The sequence below is a fragment of the Pteropus medius genome, unplaced genomic scaffold (genome assembly GCF_902729225.1).
Source record: "Pteropus medius unplaced genomic scaffold, Ma_sr-lr_union100, whole genome shotgun sequence".
NCBI classification, from domain to species: Eukaryota; Metazoa; Chordata; class Mammalia; order Chiroptera; family Pteropodidae; genus Pteropus; species Pteropus medius.
The window spans coordinates 199,231-227,137 of NW_024349796.1; the positions used below are offsets into that span (position 1 = coordinate 199,231).

A 27,907-nucleotide genomic window follows, 5' to 3' on the forward strand; every position below is an offset into this window, starting at 1 on the left:
TCTTATCTAAAACAGTGGAGCTGTATTTTCAATGCATGTAATTTTGTTATTGGAATTCGGTGTGTATCAAGCATGTCTATAAAGTACTAAGCATGGTCTTTTAAGTCAACAAAGTGTATCCAAATATGTGTTGTCCTTAAAGCCAATTGAGCATTTTTATTGTTAAGATACTTTGTTTGATGCATGGAAGGAAAAGATGAATGACAAATGGGTCCTTGTGCTTAAAGAACATATAGGATCATGTAGTTAAGTAGCCAGATATACAAACAGGTAATTACACTGTACTACAGTAAGCCTGATGCTACCTCATTGATTAGGGAAGGGATGAGTTAGGAATTGCTATTAGAATGGAGTCATGACTTATGAATATTTTATAGGTAAAAACACTTATGGAAGGAAATTTAGGTCAGTCATCAAGTTCCACGGCATGAGATGAGTGCATTTTTACAATTGCAAGCCATTCTGCATGATTCAAATAGAGGCTGAATGCAGAGAAGTAGAAAGAGATAAACCCATAGAGATATGTATCAACCAGATCACAAAAGCCAACATAGCTCTGCTAAGTGGGAAGACTAAATGAGTGAGGGGTGTGCATGTATTTCGAATAGCTGAGAAGGAGAATGAAGAATGGGCAGAGAAGCATTTCAGGCAGAGGAAAAGTCTAAATGCTTTTGTATTCATGGAACACAGTGAGCATGAATGGGGGACATCACATAGAGTGTACAAGTTTATACACTTAAAAGAGTTTACATTTTATTTTAAGTGCAATATCTAGCCACTAAAGGATTCTATTTAGGGAATTGGAGTGATATGATTTATGTTTTGAAAATATTGCTGTGGCAAGCAGACAATTTAGGAGAGTTAGGAAGGAACTCAAAAGATAATAGTGATTTTGACCAAGGGCGACAAAGAAGACGGGAAGAACTAAACAAATCATTCTAATGTTTAGGGGCAGTGAGGGTGATATGAAGTAATATTTAAGTTTTTCTGTGTGCTAGGTAATATATAAGTGCTTCTTTAGTTGTATCACTCCATAATTTCTTTCCAGTCAACACTATGTAGGTCGCTATAATGTTTTGTTGTTTGAGATGTTTACATTTCTTTACATAAGTTTTGAAAGAAATGTTTACACTTGTGATATTTTTCCAAAATTAAGAAGCTCCAAGATCTTTCTTCTCATCTCTCCTCCCCTCACCCATACCAATATGCACATATACTCAATTCAAAGAAACATTTCTCAGGATTCTTAGACTTTCATGTAAATCTCTTGAATCTTCATTACTCTCAGTGGTAATTTTGCCTAGTGGAATGGAGAGTTAATGAGAAGAAAATGAAATTGTTAGTCATTTATTTCTAAGATTTGATGCCATTTGTTCATTTTCAGGGAAAAAAAATAAAGTTGTACTTCCTTATTTTCACTAATTACTTTTCTGACCTGACTGCCTTGAGCAAACTACAGCTAATTAAAGCCGATTAGTTCTCTGACATTTGAGTTAAGATTTATTTTATAAATTATCCATGATTGTGTGACATGTACACTTTGCAAAAATGTTGTTCTTTTTTGCAATAGCCAATTTAGATTAATTCAAAGCCCCTCTTTTCACCTCTCTTTGGTGAAACCTGTGAAGGAAACAGATAACAAAGGAGAAAGGCAATTTGCTGAGCCCCAGCACCACCATCCCAGACCTGAGTATAGAAAGGTAGTTTTGGAGCTAGGAGTCTTTAATAACTGACATACTGTTTACTTATTTTATTCTTTAATTTTAAATTATTTATTTATATTATTCTAAAGTGATCCTATCCATCTCAAAGTTAAAAATAAATGGAAGAGATTTATAATTTATGGAGCTACTTAAGCCATACCATAGCCTCTCTCTGCTCCCGGCTAATATTTCTTTGTGTTGTCTTCCCACTTTATTTACTTCTTTCATTGTTGCTTTGTAGACAACCTCACAGATGATTATATAAAGTTCCAAAATTCAGAGAAGAAAACATCAGAACAGAGGACGGTTGGAAGATTCTGACCAATGTCTATTACAATAGAAAGGTGTTTTTTAAAAAGTAGATTTGTTTTGCAATTACAGTTGATGTACAATGATATATTAGTTTCACATAGTGATTAGACATTTATATAACTTATATAGTGATCACCCCAATAACTCTAGTACCCATCTGGCACCATACGTAGTTATATTATTGACTATATTCCCTATGCTATATTTTATGTCCCTGTGTCTATTTTTACAACTGGAAATTTGTACTTAATCCCTTTCACCTTTTCCACCTCTCCCCTCAACACCCTCCCATCTGGCAACCATCAGTTTGTTCACTGTATCTATGAGTTTGTTTCTGTTTTGTTTGTTCATTTGTTTTGTTTTATAGATTCCACATGTAAGTGAAATCATATGGCATTTGCCTTTCTCTGTCTGACTCATTTCACTTAGCATGATACGCGCTAGGTCCACTGTGTTGTAACAAATGGCAAGGTTTCATGATTTTATGGCAGAATAGAATTTGGTTGTGCATTTAGCACTTCTTTATCCATTTGTCTATCCATGGACACTTAGGGTGCTTCCTTATCTTGGCTGTTATAAATAATGCTGCAGTGAGCAGAGGGGTGCATATATCTTCATGAGTTACCGTTTTGGATTTCTTTGGCTAAATACCCAGAAGTAGGATTGCTGAGTCATATGGTAGTTCTATTTTTAATATTTTGAGGGACCTCTGTACTTTTTCTCATAGTGGCTATACCAATTTACAATCCCACCAAGAGTGTATGAGGGTTCTCTTTTCTCCACATTCTTGCCAATGCTTGTTGTTTGTTTATTGATTGATGATAACCATTCTGACCGGTGTAAGATATCTCATTATGGTTTTAATTTGCATTTTCCTAATGATTAATGATGTTGAGCATTATTTCATGTGTCTGTTGGCCATGTATATATCCTCTTTGTAGAAATCTCTATTCATATCCTCTGCCCATTTTTAATCAGATTCTCTTTCTTTTTTATTTATTTATTTTATTGATGTTGAGCTGAATGAGTTCTGTATATACTTTGGATTTTAATCTCTTATGGGATATATCATTTGCAAATATTTTCTCTGATTCAGTAGATTGCTTTTTTGTTTTATTGGTTTACTTTACATTGCATAAGCTTTTTAGTTTGATGTAGTCCCATTTGTTTATTTTTGCTTTTTTTGTCTTTGCCCTAGGAGATATAGTCAAAAAAATATTGCTAAGACCAATATCAGAGTTTATTGCCTATGTTTTCTTCTAAGAGTTTTAGGGTTTCAGGTCTGACATTTAAGTCTCTAATCTTTTGAGTTTTTTTTGGATATGGTGTAAGAAAAGTGATATTCTTTTTTTTTTTGCATGTATCTGTCCAGTTTTCCCAGCACCATTTATTGAAGAGACTGTCTTTACCCCATTGTATATTCTTGCCTCGTTTGTCATAGATTAAATGAACATATAGGCATGGGTTTATTTCTGGCTCTCTAGTTCCATTGATCTATGTATCTGTTTTTATGCCAATACCATGCTGTTTTGATTATCCTTGTAGTATAATTTGATATCAGGTAGCGTAATATCTCTAACTTTGTCCCTATTTCTCAAGATTGCTGTAACTAATTGGGATCTTTTGTGGTTCCAAATACATTTTAGAATTATTTGTTCTATTTCTGTGAAAAATACCATTGGTATTTTAATAAGGATTGTATTGAATCTATAGAGTGCTTTGGGTAGGTAGTATGGACATTTTAATGATGTTAATTATTCCTATTTATATGCTCAGTATATGCTTTCATTTATTTGTATCTTCTCTAATTTCTTTCTTCAGCGTCTTATAATTTTCCAAGTTTAGATCTTTTACCTCCTAGGCTAAATTTATTCCTAGGTTTGTTGTTGTTGTTGTTGTTGTTGTTGTTGTTGTTGTTTTCCTGATGCAATTGTAAATGGTTATGTGTAGTATTTTGTCCTCTGCAAATAATGGCAGTTTTACTTCTTCTTTTTCAATTTGGATGCACTAGGACTTTCAATACTATATTGAATAAAAGTGATAAAGTGCACATTCTCATCTTGTTCCTGATTTTAAAGAAAATACTTTTTGCCTTTCACTATTGAATATGATGTTAGCTTTGGGTTTGTCATATATGGTCTTTATTCTGTTGAGGTTATGTTCCCTCCATTCCCACTTTGCTGAGAGTTTTTATCATCAATGGATGCTGCATTTTGTCAAACACTTTTTCTGCGTCTATTGATATGATCATATGATTTTTATATTTCATTTTGTTTATGTGGTATATCACATTAATTGACTGGTGGCTTTCGAATCAATCTTGCGTTTCAGGAATGAATCTCACTTGATCATGGTGTGTGATCTTTTTAATGTCCTGCTGAATTCGGTTTGCTAATATTTTGTTGAGGATTTTTGCATGTATGTTTATTAGTGATAGTGGCCTTTTTTTGTAAAGTCTGTCTGGTTTTGGAATCAGGGTAATAGTGGCATTGTAAAATGAACTTGGGAGGCTTCCCTCCTCTTTAATTTTTTGGAATAGTTTAAGAAGTATAGGTATTAATTCTTCTTTGAATGTTTGGTAGAATTCACCTATGAAGCCATCTGGTCTAAGACTTGTTTGTTGGGAACTTTTTGATTACTGATTCACTTTTGTTTGTAGGAATTAGCCTACTCAGATACTTTTTTTCTTTTTCATTCAGTCTTGGAAGAATGTGTGTTTTTAGTAAATTTATTCATTTCTTCTAGACTCTGATTTTTTGGTATATAATTTTTCATAGTACTTTCTTATAATCCTTTGTATTTTTTGTGGTGTCGGTTGTCACTTCTCCCTTTTCATTTCTTATTTTATTTATTAGGGTCTTTTTTTATTCTGATGGGTTTGGTTAAAGGTTTATTGTTTTGTTTCTATTTTTAAAGAACAAATTCTTGGTTTCATTGATCTTTTGTACTTTTTTCCTTAGACTCTGTTTATTTCCCCTCTGATCGGTATATTTCCTTCCTTTTTGTTTGCTGTTTGTTTGTTTGTTTGTTTAGTTACTTTAGGTATAAGGTTAAATTATTTGAGATTTATATTATTTCTTGAGGAAGGCCTTTATTACTCTGAATTTTCTTCTTAGAACTGCTTTTGCTGAATTTTGGGTCATTGTGTTTTCATTTTCATTTGTCTCAGGGTATGTTTTGATTTTTTCCTTGATCGTATTAACCTATTCTTTGTTTAGTAGCATGTTATTTAGCCTTCATGTGTTTTTGTATTTTTTAGTATTTTTTTTCTTTAATCGATTTATAATTTTATATCATTGTGGTTGGAGAGGACACTTGATATTATTTCACTCTTCTTAAATTTATTTAGACTTATTTTGTGGCCTAACATGTGGTCTGTCTTGGAAAATGTTTTATTTTTGTATATAATGTGTACTTAAAAGAATGTATATTCTCCTGCTTTGTGATGAAACACTCTAAAAATATCAATTAAAAATATCTCGTTTAGTGTGTCCTTTAAGGCCACTATTGTCTTGTTGATTTTCTGTCTGGAAGATCTATCCATTGGTGTCAGTGGCATGTGAAAGTCCTCTACTATTATGTATCATTGTTGATCTCTCCCTTTATGTCAGTCAATATTTGCTTTATATATTTCAGTGCTCCTGTGTTGGGTGTGTAAATATTTACAAGGGTTGTATTCTTTTGTTGGACTGATCCTTTATCACTATGAAATGCTCTTGTCTCTTATTATAGTCTTGTTTTAAACTCTGTTTTGTCTGATATAATTATTGCTACACTAGCTTTTATTTTTCATTTCTGTTTTCCTGAAATATCCTTTTCCATACTTTTACTTTCAGTCTGTGTGTCTTTCAATCTGAAATGGGTCTCATGTAGGCTGAATATGTAAGAGTTTGGTTTTCTTTTCCATTCAGCTACCCTATGACTTTTGATTGGTGTCTTGAATCTATTCCAATTAAATTAATTGTTGCTAAATATGTAGCTATTGTCGTTTTATTCACTTTTTTTTATATTTTTCTCTTCTTAAAGATGTCACTTTAACATTTCTTGGAATACCGGTTTGATAATGTTGAACTTCTTTAGGTTTTTCTTGCCTGGGAAGCTCTTTATCTCTCCTTCAATTTTAATTGATAGTCTTGATGGATAGAGTAATCTTGGTTGTGGGTCCTTACTTTTCATCACTTTGAGTATTTCCTGCCAATCCCTTCTGGTCTGCAAAGTTTCTGTTGTGAAGTTAGCTGACAGTCTTATCGGAGCTCCCTTGATTGTAAGTAACTAATTGCTTTTCTCCTGTTGCTTTAAGAATTCTCTTTGTTTTTAACCTTTGTCATTTTAATTATGATGTGTCTTGGTGTGGACCTCTTTGGGTTCATCTTGTTTGGTAGTCTCTGCACTTCCTGAGCTTTTATTTCTATTTCCTTCACCAGGTTAGAGAAGTTTTCTGTTATTACTTTTTGACATAGGTTTTCAATTTCTTGCTCTTTCTCTTCTTCTGGTACCCCTATGATGTGATTGTTATTAAGCTTGATGTTGTTCCATAGGTTCCTTAAACTATCCTTATTTTCTTCCTCCCTCCCTCCTTTTCTTCCTTCCTTCCTTCCTTCCTTCCTTCCTTCCTTCCTTCCTTCCTTCCTTCCTTCCTTCCTTCCTTCCTTCCTTCCTTCCTGTCTTTTTCTCTTGCTATTCTAATTGGGTGTTTTCTGCTACCTTGTCTTCTAAGTTTCTGATTTGATCCTTTACTTCATCAAATCTGCTATTGATTTCTTCTATTTTATTCTTCATTTCAGTTCTTATATTCTTCATTTCTGACTGGTTCTTTTTTTATTGTTTCTATGTTCTTTTTTTTATGCATACTGTCTCTTTGTTGAAGTTCTAAGTTTCTTGAGCATCTTTATAACCAACGTTTTGAATTCTGTATCTGGTAGATTGCTTACCTCCGTTTTGTGGAGTTCATTTTCTGGAGTTTTCTCCCATTCTTTAATTTAGGACATCTTCCTTTGTCTTCTCATCTTTTCTGCCTCTCTATGTTTGTTTAGGTAATTCTGCCACGTCTCCTAGTCTTAATGGAGAGGCCTTATGTAGCAGGTGTCTTGTGGGGCCCAGTGGCATAGTCTCCCTGGTAATCTGACCAGGATGCTTCAAGAGTGTCCCTTGTGTGGGTTGCGTGTGCCTTCCCATTATAGTTGGGGCATGATTGCTGTTGGCATGTCAGTGGGTGGGACTGACCCTTAGGCTGACTGTGAAGATTGCCCACAACCACAGCACAGGAGCTCCTGTGCAGGGGTTGACCTCATGGAGTGGGATTCGCCTCATTGGTACTGGTGTCTGCTGAGACCACACTTTGAGTGTGCTACTTGTGGGGCTATTCAGGTGGTGCTCTGTTGTGGTCTGAGCTGTCCACCAGATGTATTGGCTCTGGGGCTTCTTGGGAGGGGCTCTGGTGTAGACCAAAGTTATCTGCTGCCTATTATCAGCCCAGGACTACCTGGTAGGACCTACAAAGCAATCGAAGGTTTTTTCACTGCCTGTTTTGGACCTGGAGGTGCATGGGAGAGGCTACGCTTCAAACCAAGGACAACTGCCCCTAGTACCGGGGCTGCTCAGCAAAAGTCCCAGGGAACCTTGAGGCCTTCTGTCACTTTAAGTCTCAGCTGCTGAAAGAGCCTCTGGAGGTATGGGAGTTGGGTGAGGCGGCATCTCAGGGAGCCACTAGGTTCAGGCAAATGTTGTTCATCAGGTTAAATCAGATTTAGATTTGCCACAAGTGCTGAGCCCAGGATCCTCAGCAATCGGCTCAGGCCACACGAATGCCAGCTGCTACTCTCCACCCACCCCCCCGGGAGGCCCATTGACCCCCAGGAGTTGTCCAAGGAAAACAGCATTGTGGGCCAACACTGGCTGCCTACCACTGAAGGAGCTTCAGGTGGTGTGCAAATTAGGTGGGTCAGGGTTCCAAGAAGTCACCAGGCCAATGCAGATTCAGATTCGGCCTTGTGGGGGGAGGGCTCAATGGGAAAGATGGCACAAGCTCAATGGCTACAGGGGAGGAGGGCTCAATGCAGGGATCATGGCAGCCATCCCTCAGTGCTTCTCCTGATGCCACACAACTCAGTTTCTCCCTGTATGTTTCTGGTGCCTCCTGAGCCTCCTCTCCATTGGAGTCCAGGGTGAATGCCTGGAAACAAGACAGTCTTTGTGAAGGCCTTTTAAGAGTATGCTTGGGTTTCCAGGAGCCTTCCACTTTACCTGACAGGTAGGGATGCTTGCTGATTTTCATAACCAGATTTTGTGGGGACTCCTGTTCTCAGTACTGGTGCTCTGGGCTGGGGAGCCCCATGTGGGGCTTGGACCCCTCGCTCTTCAGCAGGGATATCTGTAGCTGAGATTTCCCTCCTGATTCTAAACCACCACATGTAGGTGTGAAACCAGCCTACTTCACGTCTCTGCCCATCTTACCAGTCTCTGTGTGATGTCTTTATGTCCTTAGTTATAGGACTTCTGTTCAGTTAGTCTTAAGATGGTTCTCCAGGTTGATTTTTCTATAATTTAGTTGTAATTTTAATGTCGTAGGAGGAAGCAGGCGCAGCATTTACCTACTCTGCTATGTTGGCAGGCACTTGGATTATTTTTTTAATATCTCTTTCTGATGATTCATTATTGGTGTATAAAAATGCAACTCATTTCTGTGTATTAACTTTGACACCTGCTACTTTACTGAATTAATTTATTAGTTCTAATAGTTTTAGGGGGTTTTCTATATATAGTATCATGTCATCTGCCCATAGTGACAGTGTAAGTTTTTCCTTACCAACATGGAAGCCCTTTATTTCTTTTTCTTGTATGGTTGCTGTGGCTTGGACTTCCAATACTGTATTGAAAACATGCAGGGAAAGTGGACATTCTTGTCTCCTTTCTGATCTTAAAGAAAATGTTTTCAGCTTTTTACCATTGAGTATGGGGTTAGCTGTGGGTTTGTCATATATGGCCTTTATTATGTTGAGATATGTTCCCTCTATTCTCACTTCCCTGAGATTTTTTTTTTAGTCGTAAATGGATATTAGATATTGTCAAATGCTTTTTCTACATCTATTGATATGATTAAATGATTATATGATTGTTATCCTTGATTTTGTTTAAGCAGTGTATCACATTACTTGATTTGCCGATATTGAAACAATCTTTTATCCAGGACTAAATTCCACTTGATCCTGATGTATGATCTTTTTAATGTATTACTGAATTTGGTTTGCTAATATTTTTTGAGGATTTTTGCCTCTATGTTCATTAGGGATATTGGAGTGTAATTTTCTTTTTAGTACTGTGTTTGTGAGGTTTTGATATCAGGGTAATATTTGCCTCGTAAATGAGTTTGGGAGCCTTTTGTGCTCTTTAATTTTTTGGAGTAGTTTGAGAATGATAGATATTAATTTTTTGAATGCTTACTAAAATTCACATGTGAATCCATCTGTTCCAGAACTTTTGTTGGTTTGGGAGTTTTTGTTTATTTATTTGTTTGTTTATTTATTTTCTGATTTGATTTTGTTAGTAGTTATCAGTCTGTTCCAATTTTCTGTTTTTTTTTTTTTTTTTTAATTCATTCTTGGAAGATTGACTCCAGGAATTTACCCACTTCTTCTAATTGTTTAATTTATTGATAAACAATTGATTGTAGCATTTCCTTATAATCCTTTGTATTCATCTGCTTTTGGTTGTCACTTCTCCTTCATTTCTGATTGTACTTATTTGTGCCTGTTCTTTTTTATTTCATGACTCTAGCTAAAGTATTGCCAATTTTGTTTATCTTATCAAATAAACAGCTCTTGCATTCATTGATCTTCTGTATTGTTTTTTTAGATTCTATTGTTTTTAATTTCTACTATGATCTTTATTGTTTCCTTCCTTATACTCACTTTGGGCTTTGTTTGCTATTCTTTTTTTTAATTTCTTTAGGTATAAGGTTAGACTGGTTTGTTTGTTTGTTTGTTTGACATTATTCTTGTTTCTTGCCTTAGGCCTGTATTACTGTGAATTTACCTCTTATAAGTGCTTTTGCTGTGTCCCATGGATTTGGAGTCATTGTGTTTTCATTTTCAATTTTCTCAAGTTATCTTTTGATTTCTTTGTTGATCTATCTGATAACTCATTCATTGTTTAGTAGCATGTGATTTAGCATCCACATGTTTGTGAATTTTTCGGTTTTATTCTTGTAATTGATATCTTGTTTCATACCATGGGGCTTGGAGAAGATGTATGATATGATTTCAATCTTAAATTTTTTGAGACTTATATTGTGGCCTAACATGTGGTCTGTCCTAAAAAAAAAGTTTAATGTGCACTGGAAAATAATGTGTATTCTGTTGCTTTTGGATGAAATTTTCTAAAAATGTTTATAAGTTCATCTGGTCTGATGTGTCATTTAAGGCCACTTTCCTTGTTGATGTTTTTGTCTAGATAATCTATCCAGTTATGTCAATAAGGTGTGACAGTCCTATACTATTGTAATACTGTCACTCTCTTCCTTTATATTTCTGAATATTTGCTTCATATATTTAAGTGCTCCTATGTTGGGTGCATAGACGTTTATGAGTTTTAGCTTCTTGTTGGACTGATCTCTTTATATTATGAAGTGCCCTTCTCTATTTTTTGTTACAAGCTTTGTTTTTAAAGTCTATTTTGTCTTTAATGAGTATTGGTACCCCAGTATTTTCTTTATTTCCATTTCTGTGAAATATCTCTTTTTTTCTCTTTACTTTCAGTCCCTGTATGTCTTTTGATCTGAAGCGAGTCTTTTGTAGGCATAATATGCATGAGTCTTGTTTTTTAATTCATTTGGCCACCCTGTATCTTTTGATTGGAGCATTTATTTTATTTCTATTTAAAGTAATTTTGATAGGTTGTAGTTATTGCCAGTTTATTGACTGTTTTTACTTCATTCTCTTGCTTTCTTCTCTTGTGTGTTGATGACTTCAGTAAAAAGATATTTTACCTGTTTTAATAGCACATTACAGTTACTAATACCCCACATCTTATTTGGTTTTGATAATGGGTGATTTGTTATTTACTCAGTTATCCTCATGATGTGTGGGTCATTCTTAATAGAGCTCTGCCTTCTTTCTTTGCTACATGTGGTCTATTTCTAAATCACAAAGTGTACAACTTTCTATGCATGTCTGTTGGAATTCGTAGTCTATAATTTATCAAAAACATCTAAAATTCTACTACTGTCTTATAAAAGTTAAACTTATTTCTGATTAGTTTCTAATAAGTAAAAATCAAGGTTAGCAAGATTCAGGAACTTGTTCAAGGTCTTTCAATTAATGAATGGTATAGGGGCAATTCCAATCCAGTTCTGCCATTTCCAAAACCTGATTTTGTGTTCTGGTGTGCTGCCTCTCCATTTCTAAAATAAAAATGCCTTCAGTCTTTTTCATTAATGTTAAGAGAATATTAAATGATAGCCATGTCACTGGAGAGGTGACCAGGTTCTTGTCAATATCTCAAGAATGAATTCACAGACAGGCAGCAAAGGCAAGGAAGCAACAGCTCAAGTTTATCAAAAGCAAAAGTATACTCTTAAAGTGAAAGTACAGTCTCAGATGGGAGAGTGGGCAAGCTCGAGAGGGAGCTGCACTGCTTTGTTGTGGGTTTGGGGATGTTATGTATTGATCTCACTACGGAATGGAATATTCATCATCTTGGGTGGTCTCTGTAGAAAAGAAGTGGTTTATCTTAGATTCAGGGAGATACCATGTTTAGTGTTGATGTAACTGTCATGGTTTCAGATGCATGATGGGTACAGCATTAACTGCAATGCTAATTTATTTTAATAGCCATATAATAAGGGAAGAATTAGGCCAAAGATGAATGGGTCCTGATCTGCACACGTGTTTTTGTGGCAAAGACCACCTGTGTCTCTGGGTCAGGATGTTGTGGGCTTTGAGCTCTGCTAAGGGTCTGTCAGGGCTCATAGTAACCATGTCCATGCCCCTGTGGGTTTCTCACCTTCCTTCTCATATCAGTCTATCTGCCTAGTCTAACAGCTAGAGATAATGTTTATTAATCCATAGGATTGGTAAGTATTCTAAGCATATTTAATCAGTTTCCATATAATTTCTCTCTTAGCTGATGGGAGCATGTTAGAGATATACAACCCTGTTGATAAATTACTTTGATTCTAGAATAGTTTCAAATATTTAAGTCAGAGTTAAATTACATTTTTTTTTCTTTTGAGATATGTCTAGAGACTTTAAAAGTTCCAAAAACTTAAAACTCATAAATCCCCTAGTAAGTTCTTTTTCTGACTTTGCTCCTTTGAGATGAGAGACTATGTGGTGCCTCCTGAAGCATTTTGGTAACTCGCTGTGCATTTTAAATACTTTAAAAATGTTCTCAAATTTTTTCTTAATGTCTCCCTTCCCTCTGCATATAGCTTTCTTTTTCTTCTTTTTTGTTTTTCTCATACTTTAGCCTTCTATTATCCTACAAATTTAGGAAAATCAAATTGACAAAACTGTTGAGACTCAACACTTTATTTTACTTTAAATATATCTGTCATTACTTCTATGTTAATCAACCCAAACTAGAAAATATTTCCACTTGGAAGTGGTATGTCTTGAATTATGATTTTTAAGCATTGGATATAATGTCACTTTATTTCTATCTTGAAAACAGACACATGAGTAAGAGATTTGCTCTTGGGGACCATATGTTTTAAGTATTTCTAAATTCATAAACTAGTTTTATACCACAGTGGAACCCACTAGCAAAACACCATTTCTGAAGCAAATAACAGCCCAAGTGACATCTGTTTCCATTGATAAATGCCACTCGTTGCAGCTTGATTTTATGGGACATTTACTAAATTCCTTTACATCGATGAACACCCGTTGTGTGTTACTATCTCAGTTCCAGCATCGGTGTGCATCAGAATTGGAAGAAATTGGTGGGTATAGTAATCACACTCTCCAGAGACTCTCGAGGAGCTGCTGAGATTTCCAGGCCAGTCATGGAATGTGCAGTTACACTCAAGTCATCATTTAATGACATTTGGAGGGGGCAGTCGATATGAAGCCAGGCATCCAGCCAGTATTATCAAGATCTTGCATAAGCTTCTGTGTTAGTCACCTGTGCCCTTGAAAAATACTATCACCTGGTCCTAAGAATATGCTTATACTATATCCTTAGAAAATGTCAGAGACTTTGCTTTGGATAAGTTCACAGAGGTGGTATATTATGGTACATTGTATAATATTTTTGGTTTTCTATAAATCACTTTTGTATTCAAGGCATTATGCCATTTTATTATAGAATTTAATATTAATTTATTTGTACAAATTCTAAATGTTTCAGCAACTTGTTAGTTCTTGAAAATATTATGTTTAAGGATGGACATATTTGAAGAATTCTAGAACCACATGTGAAATATAAGCAGGCTAGGTGTCGCATCTGTCATTTTAAATATAGTTTAAAACAATAAACTTTTCTACCATCTTAGGAAAGTTAAATATTTTTATTTAGAGTAGACATTGTAAATTATCTTTAATATTCTGCTTAGTGGCCACTACTAATGTGTTTGCTGTCACCTTGAAGTGCCAGTCAAACCATCAGTTAAAGAGATTCTTATATCTGCAGCTGTAGAGCCCCAGACTCTTAATCAGATGTAAAGGAAAACCAAGATTTGCACTTTCTGTGAAATGTACCTGACTGTCTTTAACACCCTAAACAAGGAATTGTACAGAAGCCCCAGGTTTCTTGGTTAGAAGTCTTAAAAATCCAAGTCAGACAAACTGGTACACATGGTTATTCTTTGTTGTTGTTGTTTGTTTATAACTTTTTTATTTTAATATAACTCGAACTTACAGAAAAGTTGCAAGCTGCTACATGGAACTCCTGTATATTCTTTACCTAGACCATCAGTAGTTTATTTTTTTTTTGTGCCATTTACTCTATCAGCCCTCCCTCTCGTCCCTCATACATAGACGTGTGTGTGCCTGCTCGATGTGGGAGTGCATAATGTTTTTCTGAGTTGTATACCAGCAAGTCAGAGACATCATGCTCCTTTACCCCTAAATACTTTAGTGTATACATTCTCACAACTTGGACATCCTTTAACATATACACAGTATAATGATCAAATTCAAGAAATTTAACATCAATAAGAATTATTATCTAATCCACAGATCATATTCAGAAGTGTTCTTTGTAGCTATTTTTCCCAATCCAAGATCACACGCTGTATTTGATTGTCATGTCTCCTTAGGCTTCTTTAGAACAGTTCTTTAGTCTTTCTCTTTCTTGACTGGGCTGTTTTTGAAGTAGACAGGCTCCTTATTTCGTGGACATCTCTCTGTTTGGATTCGTATGCAGAAGTGACATGTGTCCTATCTGCAGGCCCATGATTTCGGTCTGTCTCATTACTGCTAATGATGATACATCACTTGAGCACTTTGATCACTTTGTTTAGGTGGCATCTGCTGCTCCCTCCACTATGACATTACATTCCTCCTTTTATAATTGTTAAGTAATTTGTGAGGTGATTCTTTGAGCGTATGTAAATATCTTGTTTCTCATCAAACTCTCACCCACTAGTTTTAGCCATCTATTAGGATTTCTAACTCTATTATTTCTTCTCTGTTTATTATAATTGATGCTTGCCATTTTTGTGTATATAGTCTTTAAAACAAATTTTGGTATAACTTTAATTTCATTTTAAGCTAATTTGGTCTTTAATACATTATAAGGTGTGTTTATCAGAATTAGCTAAGGAATGTTATAGGAAAACTTTCCCTGTAGTCTTTCAGTGGCATCTTCAGAATTTCTGCAAATTTCTGGTTTGCTTCTCTTTTCTATGAAATATTCTGAACTAGTAGAATATTTCATTCTCAGAAATCAAAATTTATCTCTACGAAGTACAATATGATTTGGAAAGGGGGAATGGCTTCAAAATAGTCTTCACTAAGTGATGTATTATATCATCTTTTATCACACAAATGTATTCAAAAGAAATTTAATTGTAAAAGGTTGTTTAAATTATGCATGGATTTATATATGGAGATTTATAGTTGACTATCAAAATTTCATAAGACATTTCCTTTGGCTAGTTTACTGATGGTTGCAATTCAGATGCAATACAGTGATCTGGAAATATACACAGATCATTCTTATTTAGAGACCTTCTTTTATTTTATTTTTCTCATATTATAAGTGATACATGATCCACTTTCATGGTGGAAGTATGTGGAGATCTTGTATATTTAACCTTTAATGGAAAAATATTGCAAAATATATTTTTAAATGTTAGCAAGGTAGCCCTCTGAAGTTAAAAGTAAAAGCAAATCTCCAATGCCAAGAAGCATTATGATTTGTAATGTTACCTTTTTCTGTTTGCATTGTTAACCTTATTAAAAGAAAAGATAAATATTTAGAAAATTGGAGAATATATTATTAAAATATCAATCCTCACCCAAATAAAAAAGCTCTCTAATCATTTTGGGAAATTTGTAACAGAAATATCATTCCACTTTTTGTTTTAATACTAAGAGGCTTAAGTGGTTCTGTGTTTTATTTGGGATATTGTTATGACATCCTCTTAAATTCTGTGTCTACATGTATGAATTAGAATTGGATAGGTGGAAGACTACATAAAGATATCACTGTAGATTATCACCATATCCCATGGTCTTTAGAGTTTACCAGTCTTGGCAATACTGCATAAATGTATCCTTGTTACTCACCAAAACAGACTCTCTGGATGTATAAGTGAAGACCAGTTGTTTTAGAATTATGGATTAATCCACTTTTTTTAGGCCATGGGGAGTAAATTAGAAGGAGTTGATATTTTAAGTACAAATGAATGTCGACAGAAGCATTTTCAAATATGCAAAAGGCTATCTTAACTGCCTCCTTTAAGCCTGTTGGAAACATCAATTTAAAGATAATCTCTGTTGAGTTAGATATTGACTCTTGGAAATCCTTTTGAAGAACATAATTCAAGTACCCGTTACTACATCATCAGAGTTGACATTTAAAATGAAACGTGCTACCCTAAGATTAGACCCCTTCTGTGTTGTACCAGAGGACAAGAATAAGGTCAGTAGGTGAAGTTAGAGGCAGGCAAAATTCAATTCTATATGAATAATTGTCTAAAGATAAGAGCTGAAATAATAGAAGGGCAGGCCTCAAAAGTAGTGAGTCCCTCATCACTAGAAATGTTTATGTACAGGCCTAAAGATTCAGAATTATAAAATAACTACATGGTATTTAATTTTCATAGCTTGACCTTTTACAAATAGTATAGCACTTTGGTGTTTGTTCAAGATTGAAGCTAAACTAATCAACACCAGTGTCTCCTCCTAAAGCTTGTAGAGTACAAACTTGTGAAGTTTTGTTATATAAAATTATACTGTTTAAATAGATATTACATATGTCATATAAGTAATTTGGAATTATTTTAATATCATTTTGGGCCACCTTTACCAATAGAGCAAATCCATTCAGATGATCTACATGACCACTGCAATATTGTTTATGATAAGAACACATTCACTTTTCATGTTTCCTAAGGACAAATGTGAAAATAAAGTCAATTGAGAACAGCGTACTCTCATTATTCATCATGTGTTTATGCTTAGACCCACTTCGAGAGCATGTTTGTATCATAGAGACTTCAATACTTTAGCTGACTATGAAGTTCTGGCCATTCCTCTTTCTGAACACATAGATAAATTGAGGAGCATACCAAGTGGTGACCCCTGGAGAGGTCATCTAGTCCAGCCAGTGTCGTCCACACATGGTGTGTCACCACTGATTATTAGGTGTGTCACAATCAAGTATGAGATAGGTCATAAGTAACTAGATACTACCAGTAAAAAATATGTTTGAAAAAAAATTATAACTCATTCTAGGTTATCTCTATAGAAATGTCATTCTCACTCATAATCTGAAGCATTGTCTCAGTGCCTCTTGAGATTTAGAGGTAAGAGTTTAGCCTCCTCATTGTGTATGAGTAGTTATTTCTCTGGTATTATGTGGTGGTAATTGTGTAGTAGTAGCAATTATATCAAACACTTATGTATCAGGCACTGTTCTGTGTATTTGACGTACATAAAATCATTTGATCTTCACAACCCTATGAAGTGGATATTGCTATTATCCCCATATTACAGACGAAGAAAATGAGGCACAGGGAGGATGCATACCTACTTGGCCAGAGACACACAACTAACTAGTCAGTGGAAGAGCCAGGATGAACATCCAGTCCCCAGGATTCATGCTCTTGCCCCCTAGGCTATACTACATTTCTGTTTGCTACTTCTGCTGATAGTAGAAATGGTAACAACAATAATAATAATGGTTAAAATTTACATAACCCTTAATGTGCACCAGACACAGTTCTAAGTGGTTTACATATGTTAATTGATTTATTCCTTGCAACAACCCTAGGAGGCGGCTTCTGTTATGTATTGCAGATGAAAAACCTGAGTCACAGAGAGGCTTACTACCTTTCTCAAAGTCACGACTATTATGTTTTATCTATTTGTAGCCCATAGACTGAATTTGTCTATAAAAGTGTATCATGTTTGTGATGTATGCACCTCAGAGGGTGACAAAAAAGTGAGACTACCTCCCAAAAATACCATATTCAAACAGCCAAACCATATTGCTCCTTAATTAATTTCCATTTAAAACAATGTTTATTTTCAAAATCCCTTCTGTTGAAGAGTACACCTGTGAAACACTTGTTGAAGAGTATACTTATAAAACTATTCAGTTCTTCTTAGCTTTATTTTGAGATAAAACTGGTGAACTCATAGCAAACATAATTTTTCCACTGACAATATTGCTAAGTCTGCCATCTTCAAACAAGGATATTGTGGGATTTGTATGTTTGTGGTATTTCTGTCTTTTCATTATATTTCAATGACAGGGAACTATTTTGACATGAATCTATATACATTTAATTAACTAAAGGTCAGATTTTTCTGAAATCCATCTTTAGGATAGAATGAACCATGTAAATAATATACTTATCTTACTATGCAGCTGAATCTACTAGTCCACCATTGGCAAGAATAGTATTCTGAGTATTTTCTAGAAGTTATGAAGGATTTGTGTTCATTTATTCACCACGCCTCCCAAGTCCCACAGCACGCCTTTGCTGGGCAGTTGTTTTGGGATATGTGAACTAATTTCCCAAGATGGTTACAAATTTCTAATCTACTTTTGGATCCTTTGGTTTATTACCTCTCACTCCTTCCTTTTTCTGTTGGAGTTTGTCTTTTGTCCCTAGGACTGCTTAAACTGTTGTTACTATCTGCCAAATTGAATGGATATTTTATTTGAGCCTTTATCTTATTTGATGTCTCTGTTGTACTTGACTCACTCTGTTTAACTCACTGTCCCATTAGCTTCATTAGCCCCATGGTGTCTGACAACTCCTTCTATGTTGTCTTTCTTCATGACTTTCTTTCACTCTACTTTTTTATAAAAGTTGGTGTTTCTCAGGTAGTAATTCTTGGCCCACTCTTCAGAATTTCCATTATCACTCTGATCTGCAAATTCATGTACCCAGCTATTTTCTGGAAATCTACACTTGGATGTTCTACTGGAATCTCAAAACCCAGTAAGTTCAAAACCAAATTTATTTTCTTTACTCTGAAAGCTACTCTTCCTTCTGCATTCTCTTTCCCAAAGCAACCCAAACTGTAAACCCAGTCAGCGTCATGGTTCCACATCCTAATTTACTCATCAGTGCACTCAACATTAGAAGCGCTGCGTGAACCGAGTCTTGTCTTTAGAGATTACTTTTCAAAATGACTTGGTTGGGAGCCCTGGCAGATAGATTCTGAAAAGGCTCCCCTAGCTGATACTAAAATTCACTTCTTCATAAAGGACCACTTTCTCACATTTTAGTCAGTTGCCAAGCTCTGCTAATTTTACCTCCTAAATATTTCTTGAACCTGTGCCTTCCTGTATGTCTGCATGTAATTTTGCTTTTGTCAATACATGTACCCACTCAGGAGAGGTGATGAAGGCAAAAGGCATCTTTTTACTGTTTGTATTTTGTTTTCTTTTTGCCTTTCAAACAGTGAGGTGGAGAGACTGGGCTTTCCCTAAACAGTGTTGCATTGCCCAGTCAACAGTTCCTTAAGTATTGAGAGGACAAGTATAGACACTAGGTAACAATTTATTTGATGGTAGTGATTTAGCAGGTGAGGTTTGAGTCTAAAGCCATAGTTAACTCTGTGGTACCCACCATACAGCATACACATCCTGACTGTGACATAGGCAAAACCCCTCTAGAAGGCCAGCTCTGCAGTTTTATTCTGGGAATCTTTCCTGGAGACCAAGTGTGGAACCCAAACTCTCTGCTACAGCAAATATTTTGTAAGCATCTCATGGGCTTCATTAGTCAGCTTTAAGTAGCTACATGGTTTCTTTTCTTTTTTTCTTTTTTCTTTTTTTTTGAAAATGTAACTATATTTTTATTTATTTTTTTCCATTGACTTTTATTTATTTATTTAAGTTTATTGGGGTAACATTGGTTAATACAATTTTCAAGTGTACATTATAATTTGACATCTATATATGCTATTGTGTGATTACCACCCAAAGTTTCAGTTTCTTTCAGCTACCATATATTTGATCACCTTTACCCACTTCACTTTCCTCCTACCCTCCTTTATTTGACCCCTTTTACCCCGACTACCTCTCCTCTCCTGTACCCCACCCTCCAGTAACTACTAGTCCATTGTCCATATCCCTGAGTCTCTGTTTGTCCTGTTCATTTGCTGCTTTTAGGTTTATATCCCACATATAAGTGATATCATGTGATTTTCTACTTTTTCAGCCTAGCTTATTTTTCTTAGCATGATTATCTCACGGTCCATCCATGTTGTCGCAAATGGCAGTATTTCATCTTTTCTTATGGCTGAGTAATATTCCATTGTATATATGTGCCACAGCTTCTTTAGCCAGTCATCTATCATAGGACATTTGGGTTGCTTCCATGTCCTGGCCACTATGAATAATGATGCTATGAACATCAGTGTGCAAATATCTTTTTGGATATGAGGTTTCAAGTCTTTGGGGTAAATACCCAGTAGTGGGATTGTTGGATCATATAGTAGATCAATTCTTAGTTTTTTGAGGAACCTCCATACTGTTTTCCATTGTGGCTGTACCAATTTGCAGTCCCACTAGCAGTGTATGAGAGTTCCTGTTTCTCTGCATCCTCTCCAACATTTGTTATTTCTTGTCCTGTTGATTATAGCTATTTTAATGGGTGTGAAATGGTATCTCATTGTGGTTTCGATTTGCATTTCCCTAATAGCTAGCAATGTTGAGCATTTTTTTCATATGTTTGTAGGCTATTTATATGTCCTCTAGGGAGAAGTGTCTTTTAATATATTATTTTTCAATTATAGTTGGCATACAATATTATATTAGTTTCAGGTATACAACATGGTAATTAGACATTTATATAACTTATGAATTGATCACCCCAATAAATCTTGTATTCATCTGACACCATACATAGTTATTACAATATTATTGACTATATTCCTTATACTTTACATCCTCATGATTATTTTCTAACTATCAGTTTGTACTTCTAATCTCTTCTTTTTTTTCACCTCCCCAACTCCCCTTCCATCTGGCAGCCATCAAAATGTTCTCTACATCTATAAGTTTGTTTCTGTTTTTTTTTTTGGTTTGTTTATTTTGTACTTTAGAGTTCACAAACAAGTGAAATCATATAGCAGTTGTCTTTCTCTGTCGAACTTTCTGCACTCAGCGCAATACCCTCTAGGTCCATCCATATTGTTGCCAATGGCAAGATTTCATTCTTTTTTCATGGGTGAGTAATATTCCATTGTATATGTGTACCACTTCTTTATCCATTCATCCATTGATGGACACTCAGGTTGCCTCTAAATCTTGGCTATTGTAAATAATGCTGCAGCGAACATATGGGTTTGCATATTGGATTTGTTCAGATAAATACCCATAAGTGAGATTACTGGGTCCCTCTTTGTCTCTTGTTATAGCCTGTGTTTTAATGTCTATTTTGTCTGGTATAAGTATTGCTACCCCAGCTTTTTTGTTTGTTTCTTGATTTCCATTTTCCTGAAATATCTTTTTCCATCCCTCTACTCTCAGTCTCTGTGTGTATTTCAATCTGAAGTGAGTCTCTTGTAGGCATCATGTAAGCATCTTGTTTTCTATCTTGTTCAGCTATCCTATCTTTTGATTGGAACATTTAATTCATTTATATTTAAAGTAACTGTTGTTAGATGTGTAGTTATTGCCATTTATTATTCGTATTTTTTATCTTTTTTTTTTTCCTTTTTCTTTTTTTTTAAAAAGCCTAACATTTCTTATAATACTGGTTTGGTGATGGTGAACTTTTTTAGCTTTCCCTTTTCTGATACTAAATGATAGCTTTGCAGTATAATTTTGGTTGTAGGTCCTTGCTTTTCATCACTTTGGGTATTTCATGCCAATCCCTTTGGCCTCCAAGTTTCAGGTGAGAAATCAGCTGAACAGTCTTATGGGTGCTCCCTTGTGCATAACTAACTGCTTTTCTCTTACTGTTTTTAAAATTCTACCTTTGTCTTTCACCTTTGTCATTTTAATTATGACGCGTCTTGGTGTGGACTTGGGTTCATCTTGTTTGGGGCTCTCTGCTTCCTGGGCTTGTATTTCTATTTCTTTCACCAGGTTAGAGAAGTTTTCTGTCATTATTTCTTCATATAATTTCTCAATTCCTTACTCTCTCTCTTTTCCTTCTGATACTCCTATGATACGAATGTTGTTATGCTTTATATTATCTCAGAGGCCCCTTAAGCTATCCTAATTTTTTTGGATTCTTTTTTCTTGTTGATGCTCTGATCAGGTGTTTTCTGCTACCATATTTTCTAAATCATTAATTTGATCTTATCTTTATTTAATCTACTGTTGATTCCCTCTAATATATTCTTCATTTCAGTTATTATATTCTTTATTTCTGACTAGTTCTTTTTTTATTTTTTCTATCTCCATTGGTTTCTGTTTTTTGAAACTGAATCCGGAGTAATGTACAAGCTATGCTTACGTGGGAACCAGTTTGGTTTTTGAAGAAAGAATTTCTGATTAATCAACCTTATTTCTTCTCCTTTGTGTCTGTTATGTGACTTTCTTTAAACTTAATGAGGCAGGTTTATGGATACTAGTGAATCTTCCTGGAAGCTCATAGAAAAGCAGTGACTCTAAACTGATTAACATTGATCGATTTGGAGACTTGTATAAGTTACAGCTGGAATATCTCAATTCTAAAAAAAAAAAAAAAAAAAACCAGAACCCTCACGATATGGTTCATTTCAGAGAGTGGTATGCGATATTCTTGCTTTAATATGACAGTAATAAGATGATGTTTGCTCTGCCCCCAACACACCAGTCTGTAGATGGCATTCATATTTTGGAACCTATTTTCTAGTGGGATCATTAGGGAAATTTTTGTTCTTCCTTTTCTCTGGCTGGATTTTTTTTTGTATTTGGAAACCTAACTCATGCTTTTCCAGTATTATCCCTTTAACACAATACGAAATCTTTTTGGATTAGGAAGATCTTTAAATTAAACAAACAGCATGATTGGAATTACTCAGTTATGCCAACAACTTTTAGCATATTTTTAAAAATTATTTGGATTTGACTGTAATGCTAGTTTTCCAAAAACTGTATCTTATGTTTTTAATAATGTTACTAAATGACCCTCCAAGTTTGTAAGATTGTAGTGTTTGGTATTTTTTTAAAAATTCACATAGTTGCTTTTGAAAATAATAAGTAATTGCCAGGATGATGTTATGCAGCAAGATGTACTACAGTTAAGAGAAGAATAGCTTTTAATCTTATAAAGAAATTTCCTTATTCAGCATATTCATATGTACTATTGAATCTATAATTATATAAGTATACATACTATATATTATATATATGTACATACAATCTCTAGAACTTTACATTTTATTTTTAGAGTTATCCAACAGGCTCTTTCTTCTTAATATAATGAAATAAAGCAACAGCCATCCACAAATAATTGCACAGGATATATATCACAGTGAAGAGCTTTAGTAATTTGGATTGGATTTTGGTACACTTGGAATAAGGTTTACATGGGATTATATGTGACCTACCACTGGAGGCTTAATATTCATATTTAGGAAAGTCAATGGTCATTGGCATAGCTGAAAGCACTTTTTTTTTTTTACACAAGGTTTTAGTGCTTACTCTGTATATCAAGCACAAGGCACACAGGTGAATAGGACAGTCTTTGATTCAGGGAATGCAAAGTAGAATCAGAGATAAAGACACATAAACAAATACATGCAATAAAATAATATCATTAATAGCTGTCACTTTTTGAGAACTTGTTAAGAGTCAGCTCAGTGTTTAGTGCTCAAGTGCTCTCCCTTCATCAACCCAATTTCTAGTTGAGGATGTTGGGGCTCAGATAATTTAAGGAACTAGCCTAAGATCACATAGCTACTAGTAGAACTAGACTTGAATCCAGATCTATTTTTTTCAAAGCTTTGCTTTTATCTTATATTATTTACACATGTTCTATAGAAGATGGAGATGCGAAGTTCATTGGGAGATCGACCCTCTTGGCTTAGGGTGATAGATGAACCTTGCAGTGATAATTGCATATGGATGGATAAGTCGAAGTTCAATAATTAGTCAAAGGGATAATAGTAGTCCGGTGAATGAATAGAATGTATAAAGCATGGAGATATTTGAATAAATATGGCATTTTGCAAATTAATAAGTTCATATTGACAGAAGAATCCAGTTTATTTTTCCATCCACTCCACAGATAATTGCTTAATGCTGGTTGCTTACCAGGAAATGTTCTAAGTGCTGGCAACACAGTGGCGTGAGTAACTGAAGAATGGTAGGAAGCGAGGGTCCTCTTCTGTTTTCAAAGAGAGTGGAATTGTCCTGTGACTCACTAAAGATTTGAACTATCTATGGTGAATTAAAAAATTACTTTTCATTTACACAAGTAATTTATGTGAATCTATCTGAAATATTTTAAAAGCAAACTCCAGATATATCATTCCACGGGGGTATCCTGTAGGGAGAGAGAGATTTCTTCTCAGTATGTAGTTGAGAATTCTAATAATTAGATACGCTCAGTAAGGAAGATGCTGCCTGGCAGAGATATGAATGGATATCACTAGAAACACCCAGATACATGACAAGAATCTTTTGTGACCTTCTAGAAGGAGGACTGGAAATGAGTTTGTCAGTTAAATGACTGGAGTTTTTCTGGATCTAAAATTCTGTTTGGTTACCTTCTGTACAGGAAAATCTATAAGTGAAGGGGAAAAGATAGGAGATAGAAAATAATAATTTTTGCTTTCATTTATATTAAGAATATAGTTCATATGAATGGGCCAGGGACATTTATAAAATTAAGTGAAATTTAATTTAAAATATAATTTTTCCTCATTTTAAAAAATATTTTGTTATACCTTTTCTCCATATCTGCTGCATATTCTGTGCTTGTTTAGCCATCTCCTTCCCTGGACTCAACATAGAGGAAGTCTACACTTTCTTATCTCTGGGACCATACTTCAACTTTTTGAAAGCAGCTCTGTTATTTCATCTTAGCCTTCTCTAAGCTAAACTATATCTGGTTTTATATTAAAAAAAAAAATAGCTACTATTTTTCTGTGGCTCTACTTCTAAATCCCAAATTTAGTTTCAAGGATATTCTACCTAGTTTAGACAATAGTCACCCTAGTGTTAGAGATTTTATTAAATCCACTGTTAGATGTGGAAACTGAAATCCAAAGAGGTCTGGTAATTAACCCCAAGTTACAAGGGTCATTCAGTGGGTGAGTGAACTTAAATTTGAAACTTGTCTGCTAGCTTCCAAAACCTAGAGTGTTATTTCTACTCAGTAGCTATTTATCCAACCACTAACACATCATTCAACAGTTTGTTGCTTGTATCAGGCACTAGGAATACAAATGGGAATTAGATTGCCTCTCTTCAAGTTGCTCAGTTAGTGGGACAGAATAGACACAATTACGAATGACTTTAATGCCAGGAAGCTGATATTAAACCCTAACTCCTCAACTTATATACTATATAAGTTGGGCAGTCTCTTTGTACTTCATTTTCCTCTGATATAAAGCAAGAGCAGTATTACTAATCTACTTCAAAGGGTTTTTTGAGGATCGAATGGGAGAACACATGTAAAGTATTTAGAAAGTCCTTGGCACATGAAAAGTACTTGGTAAGTAATAGCTTTAATTCTGCGTGCATAAAATGCTGTAAGATCACAGAAGAGACAAGTGACAGGGAATGGAGGAAAGCAAGGTATATAGGGAGGTGAGGGGATACTTCTTATGGGCAGTTACACGTGAGTTAAGTCATGAAGCGTTAGTGGTAACTGGTGAGTTAAGGGGTGGGAGTAAGGAGAAAAGCATTCTAAGCAGAGGAACCAACATGAGCAAGGGCAGGGAGATGAGAACTTGCACTGAGTCTGCAAAAAATATCAGGAGTAAAAGCAAATGAAAGTTTGGCGAGGCCTAGATTGAGGAAAGTACTGTGCTTCATGTTGTAGGCTTTGAAATTGTTCCTCTATTCAGGATGTGGTTGTGAGGGTAGAAGTTATTCAACAGTTGGTTATTGGTTAAGTCTCTTCTGGATGACTTTTTAAGCTGTGCGAAGCTGTGTAGATCTGTGGGGGATGGGAAATGGCAAGCCTGATTAAGAGATTTTAACAGCCCAGATGAGAATAAGGAGGGCACTTATACCAGAATAGAGCAGGAATGGAGAGGATAGGAAGACTTAAGAAGCACTGAGGAGATAATAGTGATATCAGCAGGATGTTGTGAGGAGAAGGAGTCAAGAATAACTCCTGATTTGGTTTGATGGAGGTAGCAAGACTAGAGACAGCTATGATGAGTTCAGTATTGAAAATACTGAGTGTTTGATATCTGCAGACATTTAATATATGAGTCTGAAGCTACAAAATACCTGGGATAGTGATATGGATTGAACAGTCACCAGCATGCAAGAGATTGCTCAGGCAGAGAGTAAGGAACGCAGGGAAAATATAGAGAGGACCCTACATGTTTATAACTGGTTTTACATTTGATGGAGGAGAATGTGCATTAACAATACAGCTCTCCTGTATTCCCCTGCTTAAACAAGTAATGACCTGGAGGAGAAAGAAAAGGAAAATATGGTATTATAAGATTTAAAAAAAATATTTTAAATAATGCAATTACAAAGTCTTCTTGAAGAATTGACAACCTTTAGAATTGTAGTGAGAGTATGTTTACCTGAGTCAAACATGTATCTGTCATAAGTTTTTTCTTTCAAATATGTGCTTTTTCAATTTTTTGAAATTATTTTCTTTTAGGCTAAGGTTTCACACTCTTACCATAATGGCAGAAATTCATCAGAAACTTTTGTAGAAATACATCTTAATTCACCCAAGTGAGATCTGTAGATACTAGGCATTTTTGATGGCACAGGCGTGGGAAGAATATTTACTTTGGAGTCAGATCTGGATTTCAAGTATGAATCTATTACTTACTGTCTGTGGACGCTTGACCAATTAGTACCCTCTTTGAGCCTTAATTTCCTCAGCTGTAAAAGGGGTAATAACGTCCACTTCACAACTTATTCTAAAGATCAAGGTGAAAGATATCCACCACATAATGGGGGCTCCATAATTGGTTGCCGTACTAACATTAGCACCACAGTTATTATCTCTTTTTCAGAAATTGGACTTTAACTGAGGATAAACTTGCATTAGAAGTCAGTAGATGATGATGATTGTGATGCTGATAGGAAATAATGGCATATGCTTTATTGGGTGCCTGCCAGGCACTGTTTGAACACTTTCCATCTATTAACTGATTTGATCCAGCACTGAGAGGCAGGCGCCAGGGGTCATGCCTGAAGCCGAGGCTCCTATGTTAAGAAACTTGCCCAAGATGACACAGTTTGAAAGTGATTGAACTAGAGTTACAGTTTGTTAAGAATTTATTTTTATAATCCCCAAAATGAAGCCCTGATCATAGACTTCTTGTGTCAGTAGTTGGATGTTCCAAAATATGTGTAGAATATATGTCAATTAGTGTGATTAACAAGATATTCCAACATTAGCTGATACGTTTTTAAATTGTTTTTTGTGCTCCATTAACAGCAGGGTGTTCTAAACAGTGTCTCTCTAATTTCAGCTTGTGAGGTCGAAGCTGGGAAAGTGTACCAGGTGTCCTCAAAGGAGCACATTCAACCTTTCAAAGAAAACATGGAACAATTTATCATTCAAGGTAAATTCCCAAGAGACATTTTGCGTTTCCCTCCCTTTTCAGCAGAAAGGTAGAAGGTGTTTTTTGAAAAACATACACATTGGTTCAAAAGGGATTATTTTGACATCAGAAAAAAACAAACTTTGTTTAATCATGAGTCACATAGTTATGAAAGACTAGCAATTTGCTAAACATGCTATTTTGTCAATAATGCTCATTATTATTGTTTTTTATAACGACAGTAAATACAATAGATACTGGTTAAAATAACTCATAAAGACTTTAAAATTTGTATGCTTTTTGTGATAGAAATTTAGATATCCTAAGTTGTCAAAACATTATATCTAAAAACAAAGTATATTGATGTTTTTCAGATCTTCAAAACATTTATGCTGTTTTTTTATAGGATGTATAAATTCTTCTGGATACTTAGCACCTTTTTTTTCCAAGGAACTTAAAAACTTTTTTTTTATTTGTTCATGGGAAGGAAGGAGCCCTTAATTCTATGACTCATTAAAAAAGGTTGAACAATTTGCTGAATTTCTAAAATGTTGGCAAGTGTCACCCATATTGTTTAAA

At 35.0% G+C, this 27,907-nt stretch overlaps 1 protein-coding gene across 1 annotated transcript in view; it reads left to right on the forward strand.

The window, feature by feature from the left end:
- Nucleotides 1–27,907, forward strand: part of FMN2 (formin 2) — a 325,489-nt gene that overhangs the window by 190,139 nt on the left and 107,443 nt on the right. Inside the window, exon 17 of the mRNA XM_039883627.1 lies at nucleotides 27,257–27,349. Coding sequence (XP_039739561.1) covers nucleotides 27,257–27,349 — 93 coding nt within the window. The remainder of the gene's footprint in view (nucleotides 1–27,256; nucleotides 27,350–27,907) is intronic.